At 37.5% G+C, this 26434-nt stretch overlaps 2 protein-coding genes across 5 annotated transcripts; both read right to left on the minus strand.

Annotated features, from left to right (window-relative positions):
• Positions 1–477: 477 nt before the first annotated feature.
• Positions 478–20972, minus strand: LOC137583355 (myb-like protein K). 4 transcript variants are annotated; one of them, XM_068298313.1, is made up of 4 exons: positions 20646–20972; positions 8412–8491; positions 4661–8333; positions 3799–3939 (listed from the first exon to the last, which is right to left on the minus strand). In XM_068298313.1, the coding sequence occupies exon 3, from the start codon at positions 8136–8138 to the stop codon at positions 4665–4667; it is 3474 nt and encodes a 1157-aa protein (XP_068154414.1). In that variant the 5' UTR covers positions 8139–8333; positions 8412–8491; positions 20646–20972; the 3' UTR covers positions 3799–3939; positions 4661–4664. The 4 variants fall into 4 exon arrangements, with proteins under 4 accessions (XP_068154416.1, XP_068154418.1, XP_068154415.1 ...); XM_068298315.1 differs by lacking the exons at positions 8412–8491; positions 20646–20972 and adding an exon at positions 478–2751 and having other exon boundaries at positions 3615–3939; positions 4661–4802; XM_068298317.1 differs by lacking the exons at positions 4661–8333; positions 8412–8491; positions 20646–20972 and adding exons at positions 478–2751; positions 4341–4360 and having other exon boundaries at positions 3615–3939.
• Positions 20973–21613: 641 nt separating this feature from the next.
• On the minus strand, positions 21614–26361 carry SMC3 (structural maintenance of chromosomes 3). The gene is made up of 5 exons (XM_068298536.1): positions 26259–26361; positions 26079–26193; positions 25878–26017; positions 22677–25799; positions 21614–22608 (listed from the first exon to the last, which is right to left on the minus strand). Exons 1-5 carry the CDS (start codon positions 26271–26273, stop codon positions 22396–22398), a joined length of 3606 nt encoding a protein of 1201 aa, XP_068154637.1. The 5' UTR covers positions 26274–26361; the 3' UTR covers positions 21614–22395.
• Positions 26362–26434: the final 73 nt, after the last annotated feature.

A 26434-nucleotide genomic window follows, 5' to 3' on the forward strand; every position in this document is an offset into this window, starting at 1 on the left:
ATCCAAACTAGTAACACCCTCTTAAAGAACGTATCTAGATGTTATTTTAAAAAAAATGTGTAATTTAAGTGTAGATAGGTACATATTACAATATATGTATTTTAAAAACCATTCAATCTGCCACGAAATTTCAATTCGCTCTGTTGGAACTTGGTGTAGAACTTTAATTCGCCTCGCTGTTAAGAAACTTGGATTCGCTTCGTTCACTTTAAATGGCGCAATGTTCAAAAAGCTGGCTCTAGTTCCGCTCACTGGTTCCGGTTCTGAGACCGTCAGCATATAAAGCAAAGGTTTCGTGGAATCGCTGAATGTAACACTTGAGATATACTTTTAGAAGTCCATCAAAAGATGTTTAAGCCCATTGAAAGAAGGTGGAAAAAGTTTCTAATTTGAAATTAGTTTCAATGCATGTACAACAAAATCTGACACACCTTTAACAATATAAACATTTACTTTCTCAAAGAAAACAAGAATACATTTTTTGTTGTTTTTTATTGGGATAGTTTTATTTTTGGGGGCCATATATTTATTAATTAATTGGAGGTGGCTTAGGGGTAGGTATATATATATGTATAGGTTACCTCCTATTACATGCATACAAAAATATTTATATGAATTGGCTGCCAAGGAATATCTAATATGATACAATAATTTATTTAACTTGTCTAGTCTACAAACAAAAAAAAAGGTTTTATATATTTATAATTAATATATAAGATGTACAGACATTTGTATACATATATAAAGTTGGTATAATAATTAAAATTTGTAAGTAAGCATACATGTATCACAAATATTAGATTATTTTAAAGAGCAAAAGCCTATATAGTATATCGTATATATGAACATAAAACCAAAAATAAGTAATTATAGTTGTATATATATATATATATATATATAGATATATATATATATATGTGTGTTTATGTACGCATTGTGTTTGTGTTTAGTTTAGTAGTTATATGTATATTTATATATGTATATAGTGCAAAACGAATCGTCTTGTATTGAAAAAGTAGTTTCATTTTATTGACTGGCACCGCCTCACAAGTGCTTCCTGACACTGGGAATTGGTCGCCGGTCTTCTTAGGTTCAGCTGGAGCTTAGGCTTGGTAAACCAACCAATTGCAATTGGTTGGGATAACCGATTTTTATACATAAAACATTTATAATTCGATATAACATTAACTATACACGCACATAAAATATAAATATTGGTTCATAAATGATCGTAGTACCATTTTCGCTCGATTGGGTAAAAACTTAAACTGGTATTTTTAAATGTTTAAAAGTAAAAAGGATAACCACCAGAGACAGAGACAGACAAAGACAGTCAATTGGTCATTTCTTTATCGTTTTGTTTCGCTAGAACGTTTCTGTTCACGGCTATCGCCACGTTCGATGTACCAATTGCTCTTATTATTATGATGATTTCGTTTTCGCGACTGTTCACGGTGTTGCATCATCCGTTCGTGCCACTCACCGCTGCCACTATTATTGTTGTTGTCATCGTCTTCATCATCATCCTCTTTGGACATTTGACGTGGCTTTTTGCCACGTTGTTGCGACCGATGCTCATCGGAGTCATCGTGTTCCTTGTAAAACTTTTTCTTATACCGTTCCTTGGAGTCGTTTTCTTTCGAGTTGGCAGCGTATCGCTGCTTTTTATAGAACTTGGATTGTTGTTCCTCCCGCGAATGCTGATGCTGATGATGACTGCCCGTTTGGCCGGTTTGGGTTGATTCGGATGAATATTTGTTTATATTTTTTTGACGCTGCTGCTGCTTCTTAGAGTATTCACTCCCAACCTTATCTCCATTTCCATTAACATAATTGGCATCACCATCTCCATCACCATTTGTGCTGGCAGCAAGTCGATCTGTGACCTTTTCAAATCTCTGAAAAGTTTGCGATTGCTGTAACACATCGTTAACCACATTGCCAATCTCATCGACAAGAGATTCGGCATGCTCGGCCGTTGTTTTTTTACTCTCCAAACACATGGCTGCGAATTCAACATAGTTACCATCTTGACACTTAAATGGACGCTTTAGATCCTCTTTGGTTATATCCACCGGTTGACCAGCATCGCCATTGCCTGACCAGGCCTTAAATGTCTTTGCCTTACGGCCCTGCTGCTGTTGTTGTGTCGGACCTTGATCTGAGCTTAAATATTGCAATTGTTTCGAGATTAAATCAATTTCGGCTCTCATCAAATTGTTTTGCAATTCCAAATCGTCTAAACGACGCTCCAGATTGCCCATCGATTTACCACTTTCGCCAGTACCATTCTCCCATTCCGGATGCCGCAATTTGCCAATAAAAGCCAAAATGGCTAATGTCACGCCCACATAAAACACAGCAGTTAAGCCACTCTGCACCAGATTTGGCAAACGTTGATATGCACTAAGAGCAGATGATGTTTGCTGTCTCACCATTAGATTTTTGTCATTATTTGACAGCGTTACATCATTATCATCATCATCTTTTGGGGCACTCTCGCGGCGTCTCTCCTTGAGCTGATTCTCCTCCGGCTGTTGATCAGGCGCCTGACTGCTGCTACTAGTCGTCAAGACAATGGGTGTGCTTAGATCATTGAAATGAAGCAACTCGTTCAAATGATCGCGCAAAAAGGGATGCGGCGATATACGTTCAGTACTTTCACAATCGCTAATTATGGATATGCCATCGGATATATCATCAGCGGCTCCAGCTCCCACTGTCTGCACATCATCCAGGGGCCTCATGGATCTAAAATGACCAGGAAACAGACGAAAAACAAGACATTTAAAATATAATACAGTAACTTTGAGCAAACGACAACACAAATAATTATTCATTCTTTACAAATTTATTTTTCCTATTTATTTTGAATAGCCACTTGAGACTTGTGTTTATTGATGACATTTCCAAACTATTTGTTTATATCTGAGAAATTGCATCAAGTCTGTTTACTTTAAACAAATTTAGAAATTCTAAACCTTAATATGAGAAGTCAAATCAACAATTTGAAATTTTTGCAAAGCGGAATATTAAAAGGAATGTCTTGATTACTTTCTAGAGATACACGAGAAGCCATCAATGCAATTATAATTTCTTATAAAGAGAAACTACATATAAAAGACATGCCAAGAGATACTTTCATTCCAAGAAAACAAATAAACAAACACTTTATAAGATGCGAAATTTGAAATGTAAAAATTGCATTACCTACAGACATACTATTATATAGATCAAGACACAGATATGTACATACATACATAGAAATCTAAAGATGTACATATATACTATATAATTTGCTCCTATCATTATGTTGGGTCTACACTTTAAGCGCCTTTGATTAAAGGCACAGGTTATTTGCTATTTTCGGCGTCTCGAGTTAATTATGATGAAATTCTTATGTTCATTTGAGAAATTATTGAACATAGACAACGTAAATTTAGTCCAATTTGACTTGTTTTTTGACAACACTTGCCTCTATATTTAGATGGGGCGGCCTTTCATATTTTGAAGAACAAAATTAAAACAAAATAAAAAAATCATCGAAGTATTTTTTAGGACACATTTCATTCCTGTAGTTTTCTGGGTATGTTTGTGTTTAGGTTTTTCTTTACCTATCGTTTGCATGCTTCTCATCTTGTTGTTCCTGATTCAGCCGCTGCTCCTCCTCCCTTCTGGCTACTGATCCCGACTCATCGTTGCTGCTATCAAGTAGCAGTTCGATTCTTTCGTCTGGTAAAATGGTCCATGAATTGAGGGCCGCAGAAGATGTTGTTAATTTATGTGGCGGTGTCTGTGGGCTGCCGAAAGATATTGATTCCGTTTGGTCCAATGGCAATGATCCATCGCCAATGTCCTTCTGGTCCATGGTGACTTCTCCTCGTTTCTTTTGTTGTTATTTAAGTTGTGTGTGTATGTGTATGGGTTCTTTGTTGTTGACTGCGAAAAAAATGGTGAGAAAGAAAGAAATGGACACAAATTTAAATAAATTTTCGCCGATTCTTTATCCCCGTGCACTTTTCGTTTCCGTCTTCTCACTTGACTGTTGCTGCATTTCACTTTTGCATTGTTTCTGCTTTCTGGGGCTCGCGACTTTTGTCACAGATATTCAAAGATACATTTAAACACATGCATGGGCACTGACATTCATACATACATACGTTGTATGCATTGTGTGTGTGTGTTTGTTTTTGTTTGTATGCACGCTTTGTTCTTAGCAATATTTCACTATCTTTTTTCCTATTTAGTTACGTAGTTAGATAAAAGCAAGAAGGCACAAAATAAAACTAATCAAATGTCGCACTTTGCTGCAGAGAAGAGCAAATACAACTACAACGCACTTCTGACCACCCATACACACGCACGCACGCTCTTGCACACACACACACACGGCCCGCTTTTAAAAGATAATTTATTTTCTGGTATTTTTTTGCCCCTGCAGAGTGACCATATTCATATTCAACTGTGGTGTAAATACTTTTGGTGACTTGAAGCCATTTAGCGACTGTGGTAAGAAGTCAGTTTGAAAATTGATTGCACTTTAAATTGAAAATTGTGCAACATGAGTAAACATCTTTACTAACAGTAAACTTTCGACACTTTACAGATATTAAAACCCAAAATCCTGAATTATAAATAGATGTTTTAGATTTTCTTTTACCCAATTATAATGGCTTCTCCATTATGCGCCGAATTTCACCAGCAGCCTCGGATCCGCATTCCCAATCAGAGGATGTGGCAAATTGTCGCATTGCCAGTGGGTGCTGATGTTGTTGGAGTTGTCTCTGTTGCTGCTGCTGCTGTTGCGGCGTTAGAGGTTTTCTGGGTGCCGGAACAACAACATGGCCATATGGTATATGACCATTAGTGTTCAATCTGGGAGCTGGTATAGGATACCCTCGATCAATATTAGTTGGCGTGGCTGCTGCAGCTGCCGAATAGCGAGGAATAGTCATTAGATTCGATTGCTGTTGATAGTGTTGCTGCAGTCGCTGATGCTGTGGCGTCCAATAGATTTGACTGGCCTGCTGTTGGCTATTGTTGCTGCTGCTGTTACCTCGATCCAATATCAATGGAGTGGTTCGACCATCCGGTCGTATATAACCCCCTGATGTGCGCATAAATTGCTGAAGTTGTTGCTGATGCTGCTGCAAGTTGTAGATGCTGCTATTGTTTGGATAATCCAATAATTTAGCTGCCTGTATGCCGCCGTCTTCAGTTTCGACAAGCACATACTGGGGTAATTGTTGACTGGATAGATATTGCTCCGATTCATTTGATAGTAAGCTATTGCGCTTATTCACGTGTGCATAGATCGGTGTCTGACCCTGTGGTAGACTCTGTACACGCAGCGGGACCAACGGACGCTCCACCGAAGCATACGAGACGGGTGAAATTTCGGCATGCGTATTTTGTTGTTGTTGTTGTTGGTGTTGTTGCTTCTCATAAATTGGTTGCATTTTACTAGGCGTTCGACTGATTGATTTACGACAGAATTCTTTCACCTTTTCGAGGATTTCCTCACGTGTTAGTAGACCACCGATTCGACGATTAGTTGTGGCATTACCGTTAGAGCCAGTCCCGTTGACATTGCCATCCTTTCGTCTCATTACAACTGGTGGCATTTCAGATTCACTCTCATAGCCGCGACGTGTTGGAATCATGTCATCTAACACGCTTTGCGAACGGGCTGGTATGTGTTGCAATTGTGGTTGCTGCTGTTGCAATTGTTTGGCCGAATGGATAATTGGTGTGCCATCAAGTATCATCACTTGTCGATTTCGGTGGCCACCACCAGGAGCGGTAGCTGGAGCAGCAGTATTTGCAATACCGGAGAATGTATTGCGTTGGGCTGAACCACGTATAAAATATCCTGTTGGAGCAGGCAAATGCTCATAAATATTTTCCTCACTTATTTGTTGTTGCTGCTGTTGCTGCTGCTGTTGCTGTTGTTGTTGCTGAAGTACCTTATGATATAACTGACGATCGGTCACCTCTTTAATGGCCCGCAATTTTTCCCATTCATTTTGACTTTGTTGCTCCTTGACAGGCGTTGAAGTGGCCATAGGTTGCGGCTGTGCTTGCTGTTGTTGCTGGCGACTCATTATCTTTATTTGATTTCTATCCATTGACGCTGAACGATTAAAACGATTCATCGAAACATCGGGGGAGATGCCACGCCTTGGTAATGGTATTAAACTTTGACGTTCCAGAGTATTCCGTTGAAATCCTTCGGCTATTGATCGACGGCCCAATTGATTCGGTAGTTGTTGTTGCTGTTGTTGATTTAAAGAACGCTCAAGGAGTATTCGTCCTTCATTATCGCCAGTGCTGTAATTTGTCCGTTGTTGTTGTTGTTGTTGCTGGTGCTGGTGCTGGGGTACACTGGATAACTTGTTCGAACGTTCTGAGAGAAGTCGTCGTATTTCATCATTTTCGGCATTATAAAGCATTCGCTTTTGTGGAATTGTCGGTTTTGGTATGGATCTTCTTATGGAATGCTCTACTGGTTGACGGCGTCTTAGTTCAATTGGTGTCATCTGATTACGCTCTAGTTGTTGTTGCTGTTGTTGCGGTTGCTGTTGCTGTTGCGGTGCAGCTGTCGTTTTTGCCTGTCCTTCCAACAGTAGACGTCGCCGAATTTCTAATGGTGTTCCCTGCTCAATTTTATTGCCATTATAGATCGCTCTTGGTTGGGGTTGAGTTGCCAATTCTTTTGGCATTATAATTGCCTTCCGTCGCGTTGTGGGAAACAAACTATTTGATAGCCGTTGCAGCACTGATAATTTTTTACTATTGTTTTTACGCAAAGCCACAAGCGGCGATTCGTTCGAATAGGGCAATGGTGAGGGTGTCAGTGTCGGCGTTGTTGTTGACGAGGGTGACGATGGACTGGACATTAAGAGTTCACGCTTGGGCATCAAAGCCAATCCCTTACGCTCGAGATACGCCTGAAACTCATCCGAGCTGATGGTATTGGTAAAAGTACCCAATTTCTCATTAGGTTCGCCGTTAGATTTGTTGCTCATCTTGTGGCTTTGGACATTTCGTTCGTTCATTGAGTCGTCGTTGTTGCTGCTGCTGCTGTAGTTACTGTGATTGTTTATATTATTATTGTTTATATTATTATTCTGCGTTAGTTCGTCGCTCGATTCACTTTTGGTTAACGGTCCATCGATCTCGTCGAGATCATCGTCCGAGCTTATTTGCAACTTTTTCACACGTTCATCAAACTTTTTGGCATTCTTTGTTACCTCGGCCGGATTAAAGTAGTCACCATTGATTGGGGTACCAGTTCTTATCTTAATATTGGCCAATTCTGGATAATTTGGCTTCGAGCACTTTTTAAATGGAAGTTTTGTAGCCTCTTGCTGCTGCTGTTGACTCTTGGTTAACCTTTGGGTCTTGCTGGGTTGCGAGTTTTGAGTTTGTTTACGCTTTGGCTTCGGTATCTTCTCTTGAAACTCTTCGTATTTCAATCGCGCCAATACCGTGGGATCGTATACAAAATATGGATCCGGATTCTTAATATATGTTTTAACATATTTCGATTGCTTAAGTACTTCTTCGGTGGTTATAAAATCATCCGGTGTGCCACCATTTACATTTCCATTTCCATTAATTTTCTTCACCTTTCTTGCATTAGTTTCGTTCTTTTGCTGTTCACGCTCCTTTTCCTTCTCCTTTTCCCGCTCCCGTTCCCGTAATTGTTGCGTCACTGTCTTTCGTACACTTAGTGTGGAACGTTTTGTTGGCACAGGAGGTGGCGTCTTCTTGGGCTCTCGTTGGATGATGGCGTTCTTAAATGGATTTCGTTGATCAACGATTGGTTCACCGGTAATAAACTTCTTAATTTTCTCATCATGTGGATTGAAAGTCACTGATTTTTTTGCCTTGGGGCCGACGTTACTGCTGCTGCTAATGTTGCTTTCTTCACTTTCTGCTGTCTTCTCAAAGGATTCGACAATTTTTAATGGCTCGTCGTCGTCCTCGCTGTGTTTGTCTTTGTCGTTATTAACGTCCTCGTTTCTTTTAATCTTATCAATAAAATCATTGATTATTAGTTCAACAGTTTCACTTGTTGGTGTTGTTGCACTTGTTTTGCAATCGTTTGCATCGACAATCGTGTCATCAGACATTTTTTCCCACTATGCGACAGCACCAACGGGTTACAGGAGTAGGAGTAGGAAAAGGAGGAGCCGACTGGGGCTGTGGGGGTTTGGAAATGGAGTGGAAAAGTGGAAGAGTTGGAAATTGGGTACGTTGTCCGACTATATCCGCCCAACATTGATATGGAGTTTATTTTGGAAGGTGTTCAACCGCAACAAATAAATCTAAATACAAATACAATGAAAAAGTAATTATTAATAATTAAAATCTATATTTCAACAAAAATTCTTCAATACTCTTACTTGATTTTGGGGTTGTTTAAATATTTCACGCCCTTGGCGTTAGTGATTCCGCCGAAAATTCGCCATTGAACCGTAGTTAACTGTAATAAAAGTAAACACAAATTAATAAAACTTTTTGCATAATAAATCAGGTATTTTGTATAAATTTATATTCTCTATTTCTCGATAAGATTACCCAAGGCTACAATCTGCGAGAAATATACATAAACAAATGTACCATAAACAATACGAAATCGTATCTATAAAGCCCACAAATTGAATTATCACATTTCAATTTTGAAATTGATTTTTATCGAAATTTCTGAAAATATTAACGGGAATAATTTTTGAGCTATTGAAAGTGAAAATGAAAGAAATCGATCCGATTGGACTAGTTTAAAAACCGAAAAATTGTTTTTTTATAAGTTAATATATTCAATTAATTGCCATTAAATCAATTCACTATATAGTATTTCGTATACTCCGGAAACTCGTTTATTTAACGTGCTGATCAAGAGAACATTTCTGGAAAACAAACAAATATGAGTGATTGTGAGTCAGAGATCAACACCAATCCCGTATACAAAGCCTGGTCCGTAAGGACACAGACAAGACACATGGTAAGATTGAAGAAAATTCCTTTGCCACACTCTTTCCCAAATATCATGGGAAATACTTAAAGGAAGTAGATATGATTGAGGGCGAGAGACATGTTCAAGCTGATGTCTCACAGCTTCGAGCAGGCCAAATGTGTATTGCAGGACGACATCATAAAATTAGCATTTGAGTATCCCCATTGTATTCCATTTACAACTTAAAAGCTTTAATGATGAAGGACCCCAAACTGGCTAACGAGGTATGGTCATGTATATTGCTCTAATTTACTCGTCAGCTCATCTGACAAGCGTAAGATCGGCAAACCATTAGCCCGTACCAGCAAATATTTCCTTAACAGAGACCAAGCAAGCGGTGGCAGCTAAGAAGCAGGATAAGTGGCGCAAAAAGGACTTACTTCCACATACAGAGAAACCACCAACGGGTAGCAAGAGCAGGTCATCAATGGCTAATGATAATGTGAGTTCCCTTAGCAAAAAAGGACATTATATTTGGGATATCCCTATTGGATTTTCCCGGGCAAGACTCATATGCATTATATTTCCACTTTTTCTGTCTATTATTTGGCGTAAATAAAAAGGAAAATTCTGTCACAATAGAGCACTATGTATGTTCTGTACTTTTGCTGGGAATCTTAGTTGGCATTTGAATGTGATTCGATTATTCTAGGGCTTGACATACATGTGTTTGTGAGCCAGTTTATTGGCTGGAACACATGGAGATTTAAGTGAAAAGATACATACAAACATATGTATATTAGACGTTGAGATGAATATTTTAGAAGATCGCTGCTTGACATTCATATGTTGTTAAGTCGGTCAAAGATCAAAACTCAGCCACCAACAACCAATGAGGACAGGCGGGGGATGTAGTCGTTTAAGGAAAGAGGAACGCAATAAAGTCTAGAGTTGTTTTCGGTTCAACCGGTTTCTTACTTTTTATTTTTCGCTATTGCATGCATCCAATTTGCATATCTCAATGAGTTTCGACGAATACCCATGAACATTTGTATGAATGTATGTATGTCGTGCAATTTTCTAGTGCACCTTGGATACGATCAGTTGGTCATTTAGTGTATGCCTAGTGAAATCGTTAAGCAATTGCAAATTAACCAAAAGCCCCCGCCGCCTCTGTGCTAGATCTATGTACATTTAGTGTTAATCTTGCCATTTATGGTATAGATATTGTTCATATACATATATACTACATACATATGTACATACATATTCATAAATCGATATTGAAAACAGGTGCCCCGTGTCGGCTTAAGAAAATTAATTTCAGAGAACTTTTGGGTGAAATCACATTAAAATAAACATATACATTCATTCATTCTACCCTTCTAGCCACGATGCATGACTAAACCAGCGGGGGGGTTAGGTTAGGAGGTCGACCGTGCACCATCACCACCACCACCATAATTATCACAACCGTGCACCACCCTTACAACCATGCACACCATCCACCCTAGGACCCAAGTCAAGGGCAACTAAACTAAACTTCAACTAAATATGGGGGTGGAAAAAACGTTTCTTTGACTGTTGGTGTTTTGTCTGGTCAAAGTATTTACGAAATGAACTAAAGATTCTATTCTACAATCCCGTTATACCCTATCTCATAATAAAGACATTGAGTTTTGAAATGAAGGAAAATATAACTGACTATTTGGATAATACTTAGTGTGAAATGGCTCAAAACGATTAAAGAGGCAAAGATCAAATGCCGAAAACAGAAAGACACAAATATCTATTAGGCAGTTATTTCTGGATTATGTTAAATACATATTAGTTAAGTTGATCGAATATACATACTAAGTGTCTATATATAGTGTATAAAAACTTCCACTTGAAAAAATGTTGCAATTAAATTGAATGTTTGCTTTTTGCTTCTTTTAATTTTCAACTTCCTCGAGCAACAAATTCCCTAGACAACAATATGAGTGAAACAATGACGGTAAATAAAAACGTTGAACAAACGAACAAAGGATGGTAAAAGCCAAACGCGGGATATATAAATTAAACGAATACAATAATTACAAATAGGTAAACAATAATGAGATATCTCTGTATCGGAAGTCCAACCGGGATGTATTCCCGTTTTTGATTTCATCACAATTTTTGTCGTTTTAAAATCAGAAGAGCAGGTGAAATGAAGATGATTTGGGAAACCTTTTCGAAAATACAAAATAATTCTCTTATAAATATTTTACAAATTATTAAATTCTTGAATCGGGTTCTAGTCTTTATCTTTGAACTTACAGTAAACGAAATAAGTTATCTATATAAATTAAAGTGGCCATCAAAGATTTTACAATTATTTTGAAATACATATAAATTACTCAACACAAAAGTCATCCAAGTTCAAATTCGAGATAACTTGTATTGACCTCTTCCTGGTCTTGTTGGTAAGAACAGCATCAACGGACAATCAGTTAGTCATAATTCTCTTTTAATGGTAGCAAGAATACATAAAATGTATTTATTTTGTTTTTTTTTTTTTGGCACATGAACCCAGACTACAGAAGTCAATGGCATGTGTCTGTGTGTCTGTCATCCCATATCCATGGATGGGCCCGGCCCCAATTGAGACAGTGAAAATTTATATACCATCTTGCAGATAAGAAGATGCAGTAAAATACAAAATGATTCATCGATTGGTTTGGATACTACTACTACCACTACTACATACTTGTGAAACTCCTATTGCTGGATGCGGAAAGAAAATGGGCAAAATATCAAATCACCTCCCCCAGCTGGTGGCGCATTGGGAAACTTCATTTAACTCGGCTGGTGGGAGAGTTTTTTGTTTTTCTTTTCTTTTTTGTTTTTGGCTTGAATTAGGTTGATGGTTGCCTCTTGTAAAATTGTAAATTGTAAACGTAATCGTGAACGTAAACATTTGAGGCGAAAAGGCAATTGGTTAGGGAATGTGTAAAAACAACAAAACATACGCGCACGCACGCTGCCAGGCCAACTGATGACTGACATTGACGATAAATGAACATGAGAGAGTCGAATCGAGGCAGAGAGGTAAAGGCAGACTCGACTCAGAGTCAGAGTCTCGACCTCAATAAAGGCAAAAACAACAACACGCAAACAACCATATTGCCTGACGCGTACACGGACGGATAGTAGCTATATATACATATGTACATACCTATATCTATTATAAAAGTACGTGTATCTACGACTTGGAGAAATTTCACTTAAGTTGATCACACAATAAAACTGATTGCAAAAACACAAAAAGTGCAGACTCATTTCTGTTCAAAAGTTGTAACGAAAGTCACAGTCCCAAAATCTCTGAATATTCTTTGATTTTTCAAAATTTTGCTATTCTCATTTTCGAATTCAAATCGTTTGCCTTTTGAATTCTCTCTCCCATCTGTAGTGAGAAAAGGCAAAGAGAGAACATAATATGAACGGATTCAGCAAATCATTTGGAAAATCCGGATTTCCATCGAAATGAAATTATTCAAAATACTGACATTTGGGGGAGGTGCTTCTCCCTGGACCCGTCCATGATCTGAACATCATAGGATTTCGATTTAATTAAGGTAATTTTGAAAAAGGCGGCCAATTAATTGAAAAATCAGTTGATGAAGGAATCAACAACAACAACAATAATAAAACAAAAGCCCTGGAAAAACGTTCATTATTCATTTTTTCCAATTTCAAGCAATTTTAATACGCAATAAGCACAATGCATTCCTAATAAAGGGGCGTAGTAAACGATTCATTGTGACAGGGGGGGGAGAAAAACCAACAAAAAGTCTGTCAGTTTTAATTTGAATCACATGAATAATAAGAGGTTTTTGTTTAGATTCCCTTCAAGTCTACAGTCGTTAGTTCTTGGCCCTTCTAGTTTTCTGCATAAAGAGCTATGGGCCAGCATTAGCTTTACATTAGGATCAGTCGGTGTAAATTAAGATAATGGAAAATGAAACATTTCAAGAGTTTAATCACTTTTTGTAGGAGTCGTAATTATTTGTCTGAAACATATTTGATTTTTTTTAAAGTAATCTAAAGAAAGGTGTGTAAAACATTTGTATTTGTTACTTCTGCCACATGCCTCATCCGGCACTGACTTATATACATACATATGTATATATATACATACATATATCTATTACGTAACAACTAATAAACATTTAACAATTGGCAAATAATTTCCGCTCCAAATGGCATGATGTATGTACATATGTACATATATGTATATAGATTTATTTTTTTTTGGCCAAAAAAAACCACATGATTCTTCAATTGGAAAGAGAATACTTCTGTTGTTTGATTTGTTGTCAACACGGAAGTAATTGTACAGGATTTAACTACATATTCAAAGAGGAATTGATTGAAGTACACTACACTACACTACACTCAACAACATGGCATGTATGTACATATGTACATATGTACATACATATATATAAGATGGGAAGATATATATGTACATATGTACATAGGTAGGCCTTCGAAGTATAAAGTTTTCTTCGTCTTTTTTTTGCTTTTATGCGGTTAACATAAACTCTTATGTTCAACTTATCGTGACTTTGTTTCAACTTTTGCAGAATTGTGGCCAGGGAGTTAGAGTTTCATAAAGACCACACACACACACACACCACATCACACACACACACAAACACACGCGTACTTATAGGCATTAAAAAAGAAGTATAGGCCACTACGTAGTACCGGCACGCATAATTAATTGCGCAACACTTAAAAAGTAAGATGAAGATGGAGACGATGATGGTGAATGGGGTGGGGGGAGGGGAAGGAGAAGAAATGTTAATGGGGGGGTTTGGTAGCGGGAGGAGCTCTCTCGCCTTAGGGGGTTTCTTTTTCACTTTGTTTGCCTTTTCGTTTGTTTGATCTCAATGGTTAATGATCATAGCAATCATAATGATGCTGCTGATAATGATGATGATGATGATGATGATAGAAACGACCAGCCGGCTCAAGTGTTTGTTTTTATTTACGAGCATGTGGGTAATGAAATGCCAAAGATATTTCTACTTACATACATACATATGTGTGTAAATATGTATTTCTACTAGTTCATACGCATTAGATATGTATGTATGTATGTATGTACATAAGTATGGATGTATATCTTTAATGATAAGCATATGTTTTGATTTAGCAAATCTCGCATCTATTAATTTATTCATTCAAAAAATGCCAATTGCCGCCATCGTATACAATTCTGACCTTTTTGCCCATTACTCTAATAGTAATCTAATGGCCCCATCATACAGAGTCAGAAACTGCGCTAAAATTTGTAAATCGATGGTCGATTTTTTCCTATGAAATACCAATTAAACGACTATGAGGATGACGTCGTCAAAACTCTTGGTTGGCCCCCAACCAATTGACCCACAAATAAAATTCCATTGTGGAGAGAGGTCTATCTATTTGGCGGCAATTCCCCATTAACCACCACCGCAACCACCACCACCACCACCACCTATCCCAATATATACATACATATACCCATTATGGTTGAAAGATTATTATATGATAACGTAACTGCTACTAAAAATGATAAAAAGTAGGGAATATGCCAACAGGATGTGGAAGGGTGGGGAATCGTTATAAAGATCTCTCAATATGTCTAGGATTAACATTTTATGACTTTAAGCCGTTTTCGAAGAATCAACGTACCATTCACTCATAGAGTGAAATGGTGTATTAAAGCTGCCCAAATGTACATATGTAACAGGCAGAAGGAAGCTTTTCCGACCCCATAAACATCACCAGCCGATTCGTTTCAGCCACATTCGTCTGTCCGTTTGAACACGTAGATCTCAGAGATAGAATCACCCAATAGCCCGTGCCACCTATGTCGGAGTTCGAATATGTATGTATGTACATATATGTTTAACAGGTGCATGGTATACCCAAGTCGGCGATACAACTTACTTGATTTTCATTTTTTATGCGATTATTATTATTGGTTGCATATTTGTGCTTGATTTTCAATTAGCATTGTCTGATGTGTGTTTACCTATGTCTATAGTAGATAGTTTTAATATCGTAATGCCAAAAGCAGATGTTTGTTGATGATCGCTTGTCGGTTCGTATTGATGATGTTTGATATTGATGTTGATGTTGACGTGGATGATGATATTGATTTATTTAACAAACGGCACCATAAATGGAGCGTCTCTTGTTGTTGTATGATTAGATGAAGATTGCAGTAAGCACACGTCACAGTATGTATACTATGTCTGTATGTATGTATGTATGTGTTTGTGTAATGGTTAAATGACTTCGCTGTTTGTCTCATCTGTATATTTGTATGTACATATGTATCTCTCTTGACTACATGACGTCACTGTCCGCCATAAACCATAACTAACTTGGCTCAAAAGCAAAGTTTAATGGTTGGGAAGATATTTTTTTCTTTCTTTCTTTTTCTCTCTCTTCTTTGTTGTTACGTACTCAACTGAAGATGGAGATACACATACACATGTAAGTATATAGATTGTGCAATAAAATGACTCTGTATGGGCTGGGGTTAGGGGGTCTGGCGGTCCGGGACTAAGACTGGGGCAAGAAGCACCAGAAGTGTACAAACCATTATAACAAAAGTACCGTTAAAATACCATTTGCGGCTAGCAGACAAAAAACAAAACAAAGGGGGTAACAAAAATAAAGATAAAGAAACAAAAAAAAAAAACCCAGAGAGGACCGATAACTCATTTTTCCTCTATATTGATCACTTGTTAGTATACCCTCGGAACTACTAAACTAAATACAAAGTGATGACAAAAACTATTTTAAGTGATAGAAAAAGAGAGACTAATATTAAGGTAAACACCACTCGGGACTAAATAACTTAACCTTTTGCCGCCCTGTGAAAAATCTTCGCTGCCTCCGTTCAGAATTGGATCTTGGAGATTAAAGAAACGAAAAAAACTATCCCCGTGGGCAACTTTTTAGCCACTTCTCCAAAGTGTTATCACCGTGTTATCACAGAAAAAGCGATTACTTCTCAAGGTTTTTAGTGCATTTTGAATTTCCAGCTTTATTGTTAATCGATTTCTGAAATATTTCGTATTAGAGTTAGATATACATATGTACATATGTAGATCTTCCAACAAATCAAATTCATGGTTTCGTTTAACTTGCCTTCGAATCCTTCAGCATTAGACTCGCGAGTTGGGCATTATTAAGCCAAATAGAATGATGATATCATATAATGGATGCATCACTTCCTTCTGATAAGGAGTGGAGGGTGGAGGGGGGTATGCCCTAACGACAATTGGCAATTGGCAAGGGTATGTAATTAGTGCAATTTAATCGTTCATATGCAGTGCATGATATATGTAAGTAGTAGCACACATTAAGTATCGAATTACATGAGTTTTGTGGTCACCTTCAATGAAATGCATAATCAACAGGTGAACTACTAACCTACTACCTAGCATTCGTTCGTTTGGGCTCCAGTTTGGTTGGGCTTTGGGTTGGGATGGGGGATGGGAAAGGGTGTTCGGTTCTTCTCTCTGTTTCCCTCGTGTCAAAATGCGGTTTGCGTATACAGTTGCAATTTTATTTGACAGATTTTGCTTGCTCAAGTCCAATTTGTGTCACATTTTCGAACACAATTACATACATACATATGTACATCCAATGTATATATGTATGTATGTATGTGTCCATCTATCTATATAGACGCATTGCGCAACATTTCGGTTCACAAGTAACCAACTGACAAAATTACCAACGACACAAAGAAGGCACACACAACAAAAATACATAAATGTATGTATATATTTTATGTGCATTAGGGTGTCCCAAAAAGAAAAATGTTGGTTTTTTGGTTCTTTTGTCAGTTTCTAGTCCTTCTTATTTAAATTTAAAATAAACAATTAATCTTCAATTAAGCTTAGAACAAAGGACTTTTTTGATAGTGGGTACTTTAAGGGATTAAAAGACTTGCGGGAAGCTCTATCTGATATCAGTGACTTTTTTCCCTTTATGTCTATATGGATAGCCCTTAATTACTTTTTAATTACCTGAAACATTTAAATACATGTACTTTCAATCGGATAATGTCGTCGAATTGTTGTAAAAGTTTGAATGTTTTGTATCTTTAGTATAAGTATAAGTATAAGTATAAGTATAAGTATAAGGGATTAAGAGATTGTAGAATATATTCTTTATCCAGTTGTCCCCGATTAAACGGGACGCGTAGGGCCATCAAGGAAAACCGAAAATCCTGTTAAGTAGAAATCAAAATTTCAACGTTTTTCCTACTTTTACATTCGTTTTGTTGCTTTTAATTGATTGATAACCAAAATGGGGAAACCCCAAGTTTGTTTTGCTATTTTAGAACAAAAATTTCGTTTGCTATCCCAGATAATTGAGTTAATCATGGGTAACCGAGACAAGGGAACAAACTCAACTTCATCCCGGATAAGGAGGGAAGTCCGATAAACCACAGTAGTCGAACTGTAGTGATATTCACATGAACTATACCATCTTCTTGTAACTTAAAGTAACTTTTACAGCCTTTTGTATGTGGGTTTTAGTAATTTCAGATATCCCAAGTTTTGTACTCAAAAATATTGAGATAATCCCTATCGATATCGACCTTGTTGAAATGTTTAAAAGCGTTCATACTTCATTTATTTATAATTCTCAACTCGTTTCAACTGATAATAGAAATTTGGTAGTTTTGGGACACCCTAATCTACATACATATGTAGATAAAATGCTGTCTGTGTGACTTTTCCGGCAGTTAGCTTTTCAGTCACATTTACATTCACCTTTTGTTCTTATTACTATTGTAAAATGCATGCATAAGTCATTTAATGATTATGTGTGAGTGTTTGTTTGTTTGTGTGTTTGTTTTTGGTTTCAGTTCATAAATTATGATTCTCTTACACACACACACACACCCACAGACACCTACATACAACGGTAGATTCACCTTGACAATGGTGATAACGATCGCACACACACACACACACACATAGAGAGACAGTCTCTAAGTGTGTACAGCTGTGTTCAAATGTTTGACTCCAAACTCAAAAATATTGTGAGAGACTTTCGGGTAAGAACCACACACACACACACACACACTTTTGAGACGACAGTCAACTTTTTTCTCATTATTTTTTTTTTGGCACTCCCTTTGGAGCTCTGACACAATGTGAAATCCTTAAACTTAAACCGGTATCGGGTAACGACACTTCAAAGCAAGAGAAAGAGCAAGAGAGATAGACAACAAAAGAGCTAATAACTTAAGTAAAAGGCCAAAAAGCTCTGAGTAATGCCGTCCACAAACACACTAACACATACATACAGACTTAAACAAAAGTATGTATGTACATATGTATATACATATATTGACTCGTAGGTACATCCGATTTTGTTTTTGTTTCTTCTTACTAATTTTTGGCCAACTTGAAAAAAAAATTTAATGGGTTAGGCAATTTACTCGTATTTCTTTGACGCATTCGAGACGTTTCAACATAAAGAAATTAGTTCATGCTGATCCAAGTAATATGCACACACAAACACACATGTACATACATATGTACATACATACGTATGTACATATATATAATGTTATGTATGTATATCCGGTCATATACCTTTATGCAAACTTCTCCCAACTGATAAATGCAATTTTTGCACAAGGGACAAAGTAAAATTATGACAATAAAAATATTTTTTCTTCTTGTTTACATTTTGATTTGATTAATTTATTTGCTGTACATGATAAACATAAATTTTTTTGTTTGATTTTCGTTTAAATTTGAAAAGTGAACAATTCTTAATACATAATAATATGTGTCATCTTTCTAAAAGGTCCTTAAAGTGTTTAGTATTTTTGCAATTTTTCCTTAGTATTAGGTTTCAATATTGTAAATATTGAAAAATCACTTAAAATTCTCATTCACTATCAGTATTATCAAAATAGTCTTATCAGGGCGACAGCATAAATTCCAAACTGATTGATGAATGATACCCATGCAAGTTCTACGAAGGTTAGATAATAACGAAGGTTAACCCAAAATGACCCAATTTTCAAATGAAAGCAAAAAAAAAAGGAGGAAAACATAAACAAGAGTATTTCTATAAGAGTTGAAGAAATGTAACACAAACAAAACATCACGCAATCTCTCTCTGAAATAAATGGACCTTAAGTAAGGGAAAATTGAAAGCAATTTGATACTCAATTTCACTTGGGAATTCTCTTGTTTAGCGAGCAATTTGGTTTAGTCTAGTGAATTGATAAATGAGGCGAGCTAGAAACCTTTCCAGTTATATTTGCATAAATATCAATTCAGATTGTTTCCTTTTTTTGTTTTTTGTTTTGGGCAAGTGTACTAATTTAGCAGCTGCGTGTTGTGGGTTTTTTTCGCTAGAAAAAAGTAACTAAAATAAATAAGGCAACCGAACGGGCAACAGATTGCAAAAGATTAGAGCTTTGGGGTTGATAAGATAACAATTATGTTTGTGTGTTTGTGTATAGTATCTGTGTGACGTCTGTATTAACTATGCATAGACAAATCTCTTTACGACTTTTGTATACCTTGTTTTAATGACAACAACAATTAGGTATTAGACTAACATCATGTTAAAACATTAGATTCCTGGCAAAACAAACCATTCAGATTGAATTCAATATAATTTTCAATTGGAAAACTGAAAAATCTAACTATAGGAATATACCCAATTTACCTCAATGGGGTTACAGGGTAAAAATTACAAACGGATGAGAATTGTGGAACTAAGATGGAGAAACCTATCAACACAAGCACACACACACACACATACACACTTATAGAAAAGACGCAGCAGCGAGCAGATGCAGATACAGATCCAACAGAGGAACAAAACAACAACAACAAAAAACGTAACCAGAAAACCGAATACTATTTTCGGCATTGACGAAGTTTTTATACCCTTGCTAATAACTTTCACAACTGAAGTTCGATGTTTTTTTTTTTTCATGATTTGCAATAATCATACATCAAAATGGTTTTTTTCCTTCTCCCAATTGGCCTATTGATTGATTGTGCATTTTGCGGTAAAGTTAATCAATCCAATTGGACAGAGGAAGTATTAAAGTTTGAAAGTGCATGGATCTTTATTAATGTAAGGGTATAACAAGAAGGCAACAACTGCAAGCCACAAAAAGAGCTTAGAGCTTGACTTGATTTTGTTACATTTGCTTTGCTTTGGTTAGTCTTTTCTTTTTCCATTTTATTTTTTTGGTTATTGCAGTTGTTGTTGTGGTTTTTTTTATGCCGTTGTTGGGTTAATATTTGTGGAAAAGAAAAATGGTTTACCACCATTTTGTGCGGTGCGTTTTTTTTCGTTCTGGTTTTTGGGCTACGGGTTCGGGGGTGGGGCGGTTGGCGGGTTCATTCACCGGCATATGCCAATAAGAAGAACATTTAACAGTTGGTCTTATGAGAGTAGTGACAGCAGCAGCAACAACAAAAAAAAAGTGAACTTCAACGTTTGCACACACATACTCACAACTATGGGGTGGGAGAGAGAGACAGACACACAGATACAACATAACAACAAAAAAAAGCATTCAAAAGGTGGTTGTTTATTTTGTTTTGTTATAAAATTTGAAAAATATATTATTGCTGTTACAACTATTTGTACTCACACTATGTCGCACATACATACAAAAACGCACACACAGACACACACACTATCGCGTTCGTTTTTGCCGTGAACTTAACAATTAATTATTTGTTTTATAGCTTTTTCCGCATTTGTAGGTAACAATAATAACAATAATAGCGAATGGCAAAAGTTCAATTCACACAAAATTACGAGTATACGCGAAGCACTTAATTAAACACAAGAACAAAAATGTATATAAAAACATTAACTACATTCAGTCCGCTTTCAATCCCGGTTTTAAAATAATTTTCAAATTTTTTAGCGCTTCCAATACGATGCGAACGACATTCTCACAACCTTCCAGTTCGACTTGAAAACAAAAACAAAATTACAAAGAAGTGACCATCTCTTGATAACACGAACATTGTCAAATTAAGTGAGACCAGCTCGTATGCAATCTAGTATAACCGAGAAACATTTTCCAATGTGTTGAAATTAGCTTTTCCAAGGGAAACTTTTTACTTAAGCTACTCGGGCCCAAAACGTGGTAGAAATTCATAAATTTGGTATCAATTTTGGCTGCCAAAGTAGACGAATATTCCTTTATTTTATAATTGAGAGTAAAATATTCGACTGTCAGAGCACTTGAAACATCGCGCCAAAAAATTAAACAACAGACTGGCAGCACCACAATCTATAAAATAGCGTTTGCCAACACTGAAATCCACCTTCAGCCTATTTTTCACTTTTCAACACTGATTTAGTGTTGGCAAACGCTATTTTCATGAATTAAAGCGCTGCCAGCCTGTTGTTTTTATTTTGGCGCGATGTTTGAATTGCTCTGGCAGCCAAATATATTATTCGGTGTTATAAAATCGAGAAATATTTGACTGCTCTGTCAGTCGTTCTTAAAATATGATAGTTATGCACTGCGTTAAAAAATATAAATGATTAAATTAATTGAAATTAAGATTAATCGGATTCAAGTACCCATATCGATTTTACATATTTTAGAAAGAAGTCGAAAATAGTTGAAATTTTATTACAATATTTTTTGATATGGGGGAATATACAATTTTCTTAAACTAACAACTTTTTCCTAATGTTATATTAATAATATTTATATATATTTCTCTATGACATATTAAATTGGTTTTGTGGGAAGGGGAGGGGTACGAGTCAATTGATAAATTACGATACACAAAATTTTAGGAGAGTAGAGGACATATCTATGAGTTAAACAGATAACACCACCATTACGGGATGATCTAATAGTAAAATGTTTTTTTTTTTTACAATTTTTTTTTTTTTTATAATCGAAAGGAAAACAAATATACCCTACTGGGATTAGCATCGATGAAAATAAAACCAGAACGAACTATTTCTCTTAGTTTTAAAGCGTTATTAGAAAACAAAAACTTCGATACGCCCGAATGGCATTCGTTTAAGGAAATAAAGACAATACACACAACATATAAATGTATCTCTATATATATATATATATCTATCTGAATATAGAAATCTTACTGCTATGCAACAAAAAAAAAAAAAAAAAAAAAACCAAGGAAAAAATGCTTAAGGATGGGGGGTAAACCATCTTATGGATGAAATGGACGCTTATAAACGTTAAGTTAGTTTAATTTGAGCTTCTACCTGAAAAATATTAGTCCATCGCTAAAGGCTAAGGTTTTAAGGTGTGTTTACGAAAAGACTGGGTCTGGCGGGAAGTCGAATCTAATGGGCAGGTGCATGTGTAGCCACTAATGATGATGATAATGAGGATTAATAATCTAAGCATGGGTATTATCATCTTCGACGAAGTCCTTGGCCTGATCCCGAGTAACACAATCGATGTGGCTTACTTTGTTACGAAAACGAACGCCATAGAATTTGTGGGCATTTTCCAAGAGTTCCGGCCTGAAAGTGGTAGTGATGAATTGTGCAGTGTCGCTAAGCTCGTGTATCATGTCGGCTACAGCCTTTCGATGCATGGCATCCAAAGCCTATATAGAAAATAAATATAATAATGTTAGCATTTCATTTGCGTTTGGTTTGTATTTTGTCATCTCACCTGATCGATCTCATCGAATAGGTAGAATGGAGCTGGATCACATTTTTGTATAGCAAAAATAAGTGCCAGGGCTACCAGAGATTTTTGACCGCCGGATAGTTGATTCATTTCACGCATTTCCGCATCGATGCCAGTAAACGAGACGCGTATGCCAATCCCAGTGAAGGCATCCGAATTGGCAACCTCCTGTTCCATGGCCTCCTCGCCCTCGTTATCCTTGGTCTTGAGAATAAGCGAACCGGCGCCCATGGGCACCAGTTTCTTAAAGACTTTGGTGAAATTCTGGGCCACCTGACGGAACGTAAACTGTATCGCTTCAACTTTTTGCATTTCTAGCGACTGTATAAGTAATAGAATCTTTTGATTGCCAATATCCAACTCTTCTTTGCGGCGATAAAGTTTTTCTTTTTGCTCGGAAAAACTGAGAAACTGATCCAAAGCCTTCTTGTTGACATGATTGAACTTCTTCAAGTGCTGATTGGCCTGCTCCAGTTCCTTAAAGATGTGCTTAAGAGAAATACGACTATACGCCGGATCTACCTGCGGTAAGGCGCCCAAGCTAGCAATTTTCTCAGTACATTCATCGATTTTCTGATTAAGCATATTCTCCTTGGTGGTCCATTTCTCTAGCTGCTTAGAGTCCTTGTTAATATTCTCCTCGGCTTCCTTCTCCTTGCGCACATGGAGTTCAAGCTCCTGTTGCAGTTCTTTTTGAGATTGCACCGCTTCAGTGACACGCTTCTCGATTTCCTCAAGATCGCTATTGACCTTCTTGATCCGTTTCTCAGTACTCACAAGCTCCGTTTTACAATTATTCAGCTTGCGTTTGCGATCCTCGACAGAAATCTCCTGCAGAGCTTGGATAAGTTCATCTCGTCGCCGAAACAGATTATTGATCAGCAGATTATCAAGTTTATTTTTACGCACTTCCAACTGCATACGCTTGGTGAAGGCCTCCTTGTTCTCCTGATTCAGCCGGCGGATGTCATCATTGAGTTGATCTATCTCACGTTGATCCTGCACTGACAGTGTTGACATCAATTCCTGTTTAAGTTCGGCCTCCAGGCTGGCTTTGGTGCTATTCATGGCCTCCAAAGAGGCTTTGCACTGAGCCAGGGATCGCTCTTTGGGCGCTCGATATTTCTCGATGCGCATTAGTTCCTCTTTCATCAAACGAATCTCGCCTTGAACCTTCTCAAAGACATCCTTCGATTTGCCCTGTTTTGTTTCGGTTTTTTGCATTTCGGAGACAATCGAGTTAATGTTATTCTCTGTGGATTTTAGCTCATTGCGTAATTTGCTCAGTTTCTTTTCGAATTCGGTTATTTGCTGTGTGTATTCGGTGCGCTTCTTTTGCATCTCCAGCCGGGATCGGGATGTATTGAAATAGCCACCAGTTAGAGAGCCCTTTGATGATACTTGATCTCCGTCCAAGGTGACACAATCCAAACCAGTGGATTTGGCCAATTCGGTAGCACGTTCGAGATTACGGCATATCAATGTCTTGCCAAATATATATCTCAGCGCCTTGTCGTGCTGTTCGTCGTACTTAAGTTTGGATATCATGGGTATAGAATCAGGATCATCTGGATAATCATGTATCTTGACCTGCAAACGATTGAGCGGCATAAAGGTCACCTCGCCGGGCAGCTTCAGTTTGTTCATCTCCTTCAGAATTTGGGTTCCCTCATATTCGGACTCGACAATGTGATGGAATAGGCGATTCGCCGCTGTGACTTCGACAGCCGTATAAATGGTCTTATCGCAACTGAAATTCTCAATCACGGGCCCATAATAGGCACGTGCAATCTCCGCCGATTGTCCGCCGCGCTCCACAAAGCTATCCAAGACTTTTCTCACTGAATCGCAGCCATTTAGGATGGGTTTGCCAGCCATGCTGCGCAATGCCTGATCTGCTCTGGAGAGCTCTTCCTTCTGCGTCTGCAATTGCTGGGTCATTTGTGTCTCCTTCCGCCACAGTTCGTTTCGCATGGACTGATGGTGATCCTTGGTTTTCTTCAGCTCATAATATTTCTTGTTATGCTCATCGATTTGTAGACGCTGCTGCTCCAGCTCCGAGGAATGCTCCTCAATTTTTTGACCCAACTCCTCCTCGGAAGTGGCATCCTTTTTTAAATCTTCCACCAGCTTGGAGTGATGGTTAATTTTATCCTTAACTTGTTTACTGATCGACTTCAACTCATTATGAATCCATTTATCACGATCTTCGCGTGAGGAGAATTGCGATCCACGTCCCTGCTTAGCATAAAGCTCCTTTCGCTTTTGCTCCTTAAGCTGCAATTCACGCGAGCAATCATCTTCTTTTCGTTTCATCGCCTCATATTCTGGTTTGACATCATCCAGTTCCTTTTCCCTTTCGGCAATGGTCACTTTCAGATTCTTAAGCTCCTGATCGGCTCGCTCCTTGGATTTATTATCGCCCTGGACCTCATCGTTGAGATCCACAATAGTCAGATCCAATTTGGTTTTCTCTCTTAGCAATTGTTGCTGTTCGGTCATCAGAACGGAACGCTCTTCTTTTGTGCCGACAACTTTCTTTTTGGCCTCTTTGAGGTTCTTTTGCACATCCTTTATTTTCTCCTGGGCCTTTTGGATTTCTATATTATAGATTTTCTTCTTGTCTGATGATGATTTACGTTGCAATAGCAATTCATCCAGAGCCTTGCGTGTGTCTTTTAATTCTGTTTCATAGCGTATATATTCCAAGGTTCGTCGCTTCTTATCCCATTTCTGGTACTCCTTGAGCTCCTCCTTCTCCTCTTCGAGGGTCTGTAGCCGATCTTCAATTGTCTTGAGATATTCACAGATTTTCTCAACCTTACCATCGGTTTCGCGCAGCAAATTTAAAGATTCTTCTTTCCTTTCATCGTATACACGAGTTCCGGCCACTTCTCGTAACAATTTCAAGCGATAGGAATCCGCCGCAGTAGCCATTTGATTGATTTTACCCTGTTTCACAATATAATAGGGATTGGAACTGGAGAAGCCCGCCGATTCCAATAAATTAACAACCTCATTGCGGGGTACAACCTTTTTGTTTAAGAAATACTGATCCTTTTTGGCGCCAATGACACGACGCAGAAAGATCTCCTCTTTATCGATCTGTCGGAGAATATATAACGTGACGGAATATATAGGGTACAAAATCCATACACTTTTACAGAAATACAATTTACTTACCGGCACACGATTATCAGAGTTATCAAATATAATTTCCACATAAGCTGAAATGACCCGAGCTCCCGTGCCCTCATGCAGCAATGCCTGCCGCTGCTCTGGACGTAAATGGGTGAACTCATCGCTTAAAACAAATTGAATAGCTGGAAAAACGAAATAAATGTAACAACATCCGATGCACTACTGTTCCTGCTTCTGGTTTACCATAAAAGAAATTGCTCTTTCCTGAGCCATTGCGTCCCACCACGACATTGTGACGCTTGTCGAATGGTTCCACCACTGTCTGATCCTTGTAGCTCTTGAACCCTTGGATTATAATCTATAGCAAATATAGATTTCTTCGATCAACTAAAGTTTACTTAGTGGCGAAAATATGTTACCCACCTGCTTGATGTGCATTTTAGCACAAATCCGCGCTCTTTTTGTTTACAACAAACAATTTTTTTTTTTTTTGCTAAGGTCGATAATTATCGGAGCAAACCTATCGGTTAATCGACATTATCGGAACAAATCTATCGGTTAATTGACATTCTCGGAGAAACGTTATCGCTATCGACATT

Source organism: Drosophila tropicalis, unplaced genomic scaffold (genome assembly GCF_018151085.1).
Source record: "Drosophila tropicalis isolate 14030-0801.00 unplaced genomic scaffold, ASM1815108v1 contig_867, whole genome shotgun sequence".
Taxonomy (NCBI): Eukaryota; Metazoa; Arthropoda; class Insecta; order Diptera; family Drosophilidae; genus Drosophila; species Drosophila tropicalis.

Bases quoted from the DNA above. Each gene is read 5' to 3' on its own strand.
- LOC137583355 (XM_068298313.1), bottom strand. From the start codon at position 8,138: ATGTCTGATGACACGATTGTCGATGCAAACGATTGCAAAACAAGTGCA.
- SMC3 (XM_068298536.1), bottom strand. The intron at 25,800-25,877 runs GTAAGTAAATTG...ATTCTCCGACAG, and splicing joins ACTCTGATAATCGTGTGCCG to ATCGATAAAGAGGAGATCTT. The intron at 22,609-22,676 runs GTGAGATGACAA...TTTTCTATATAG, and splicing joins TATTCGATGAGATCGATCAG to GCTTTGGATGCCATGCATCG.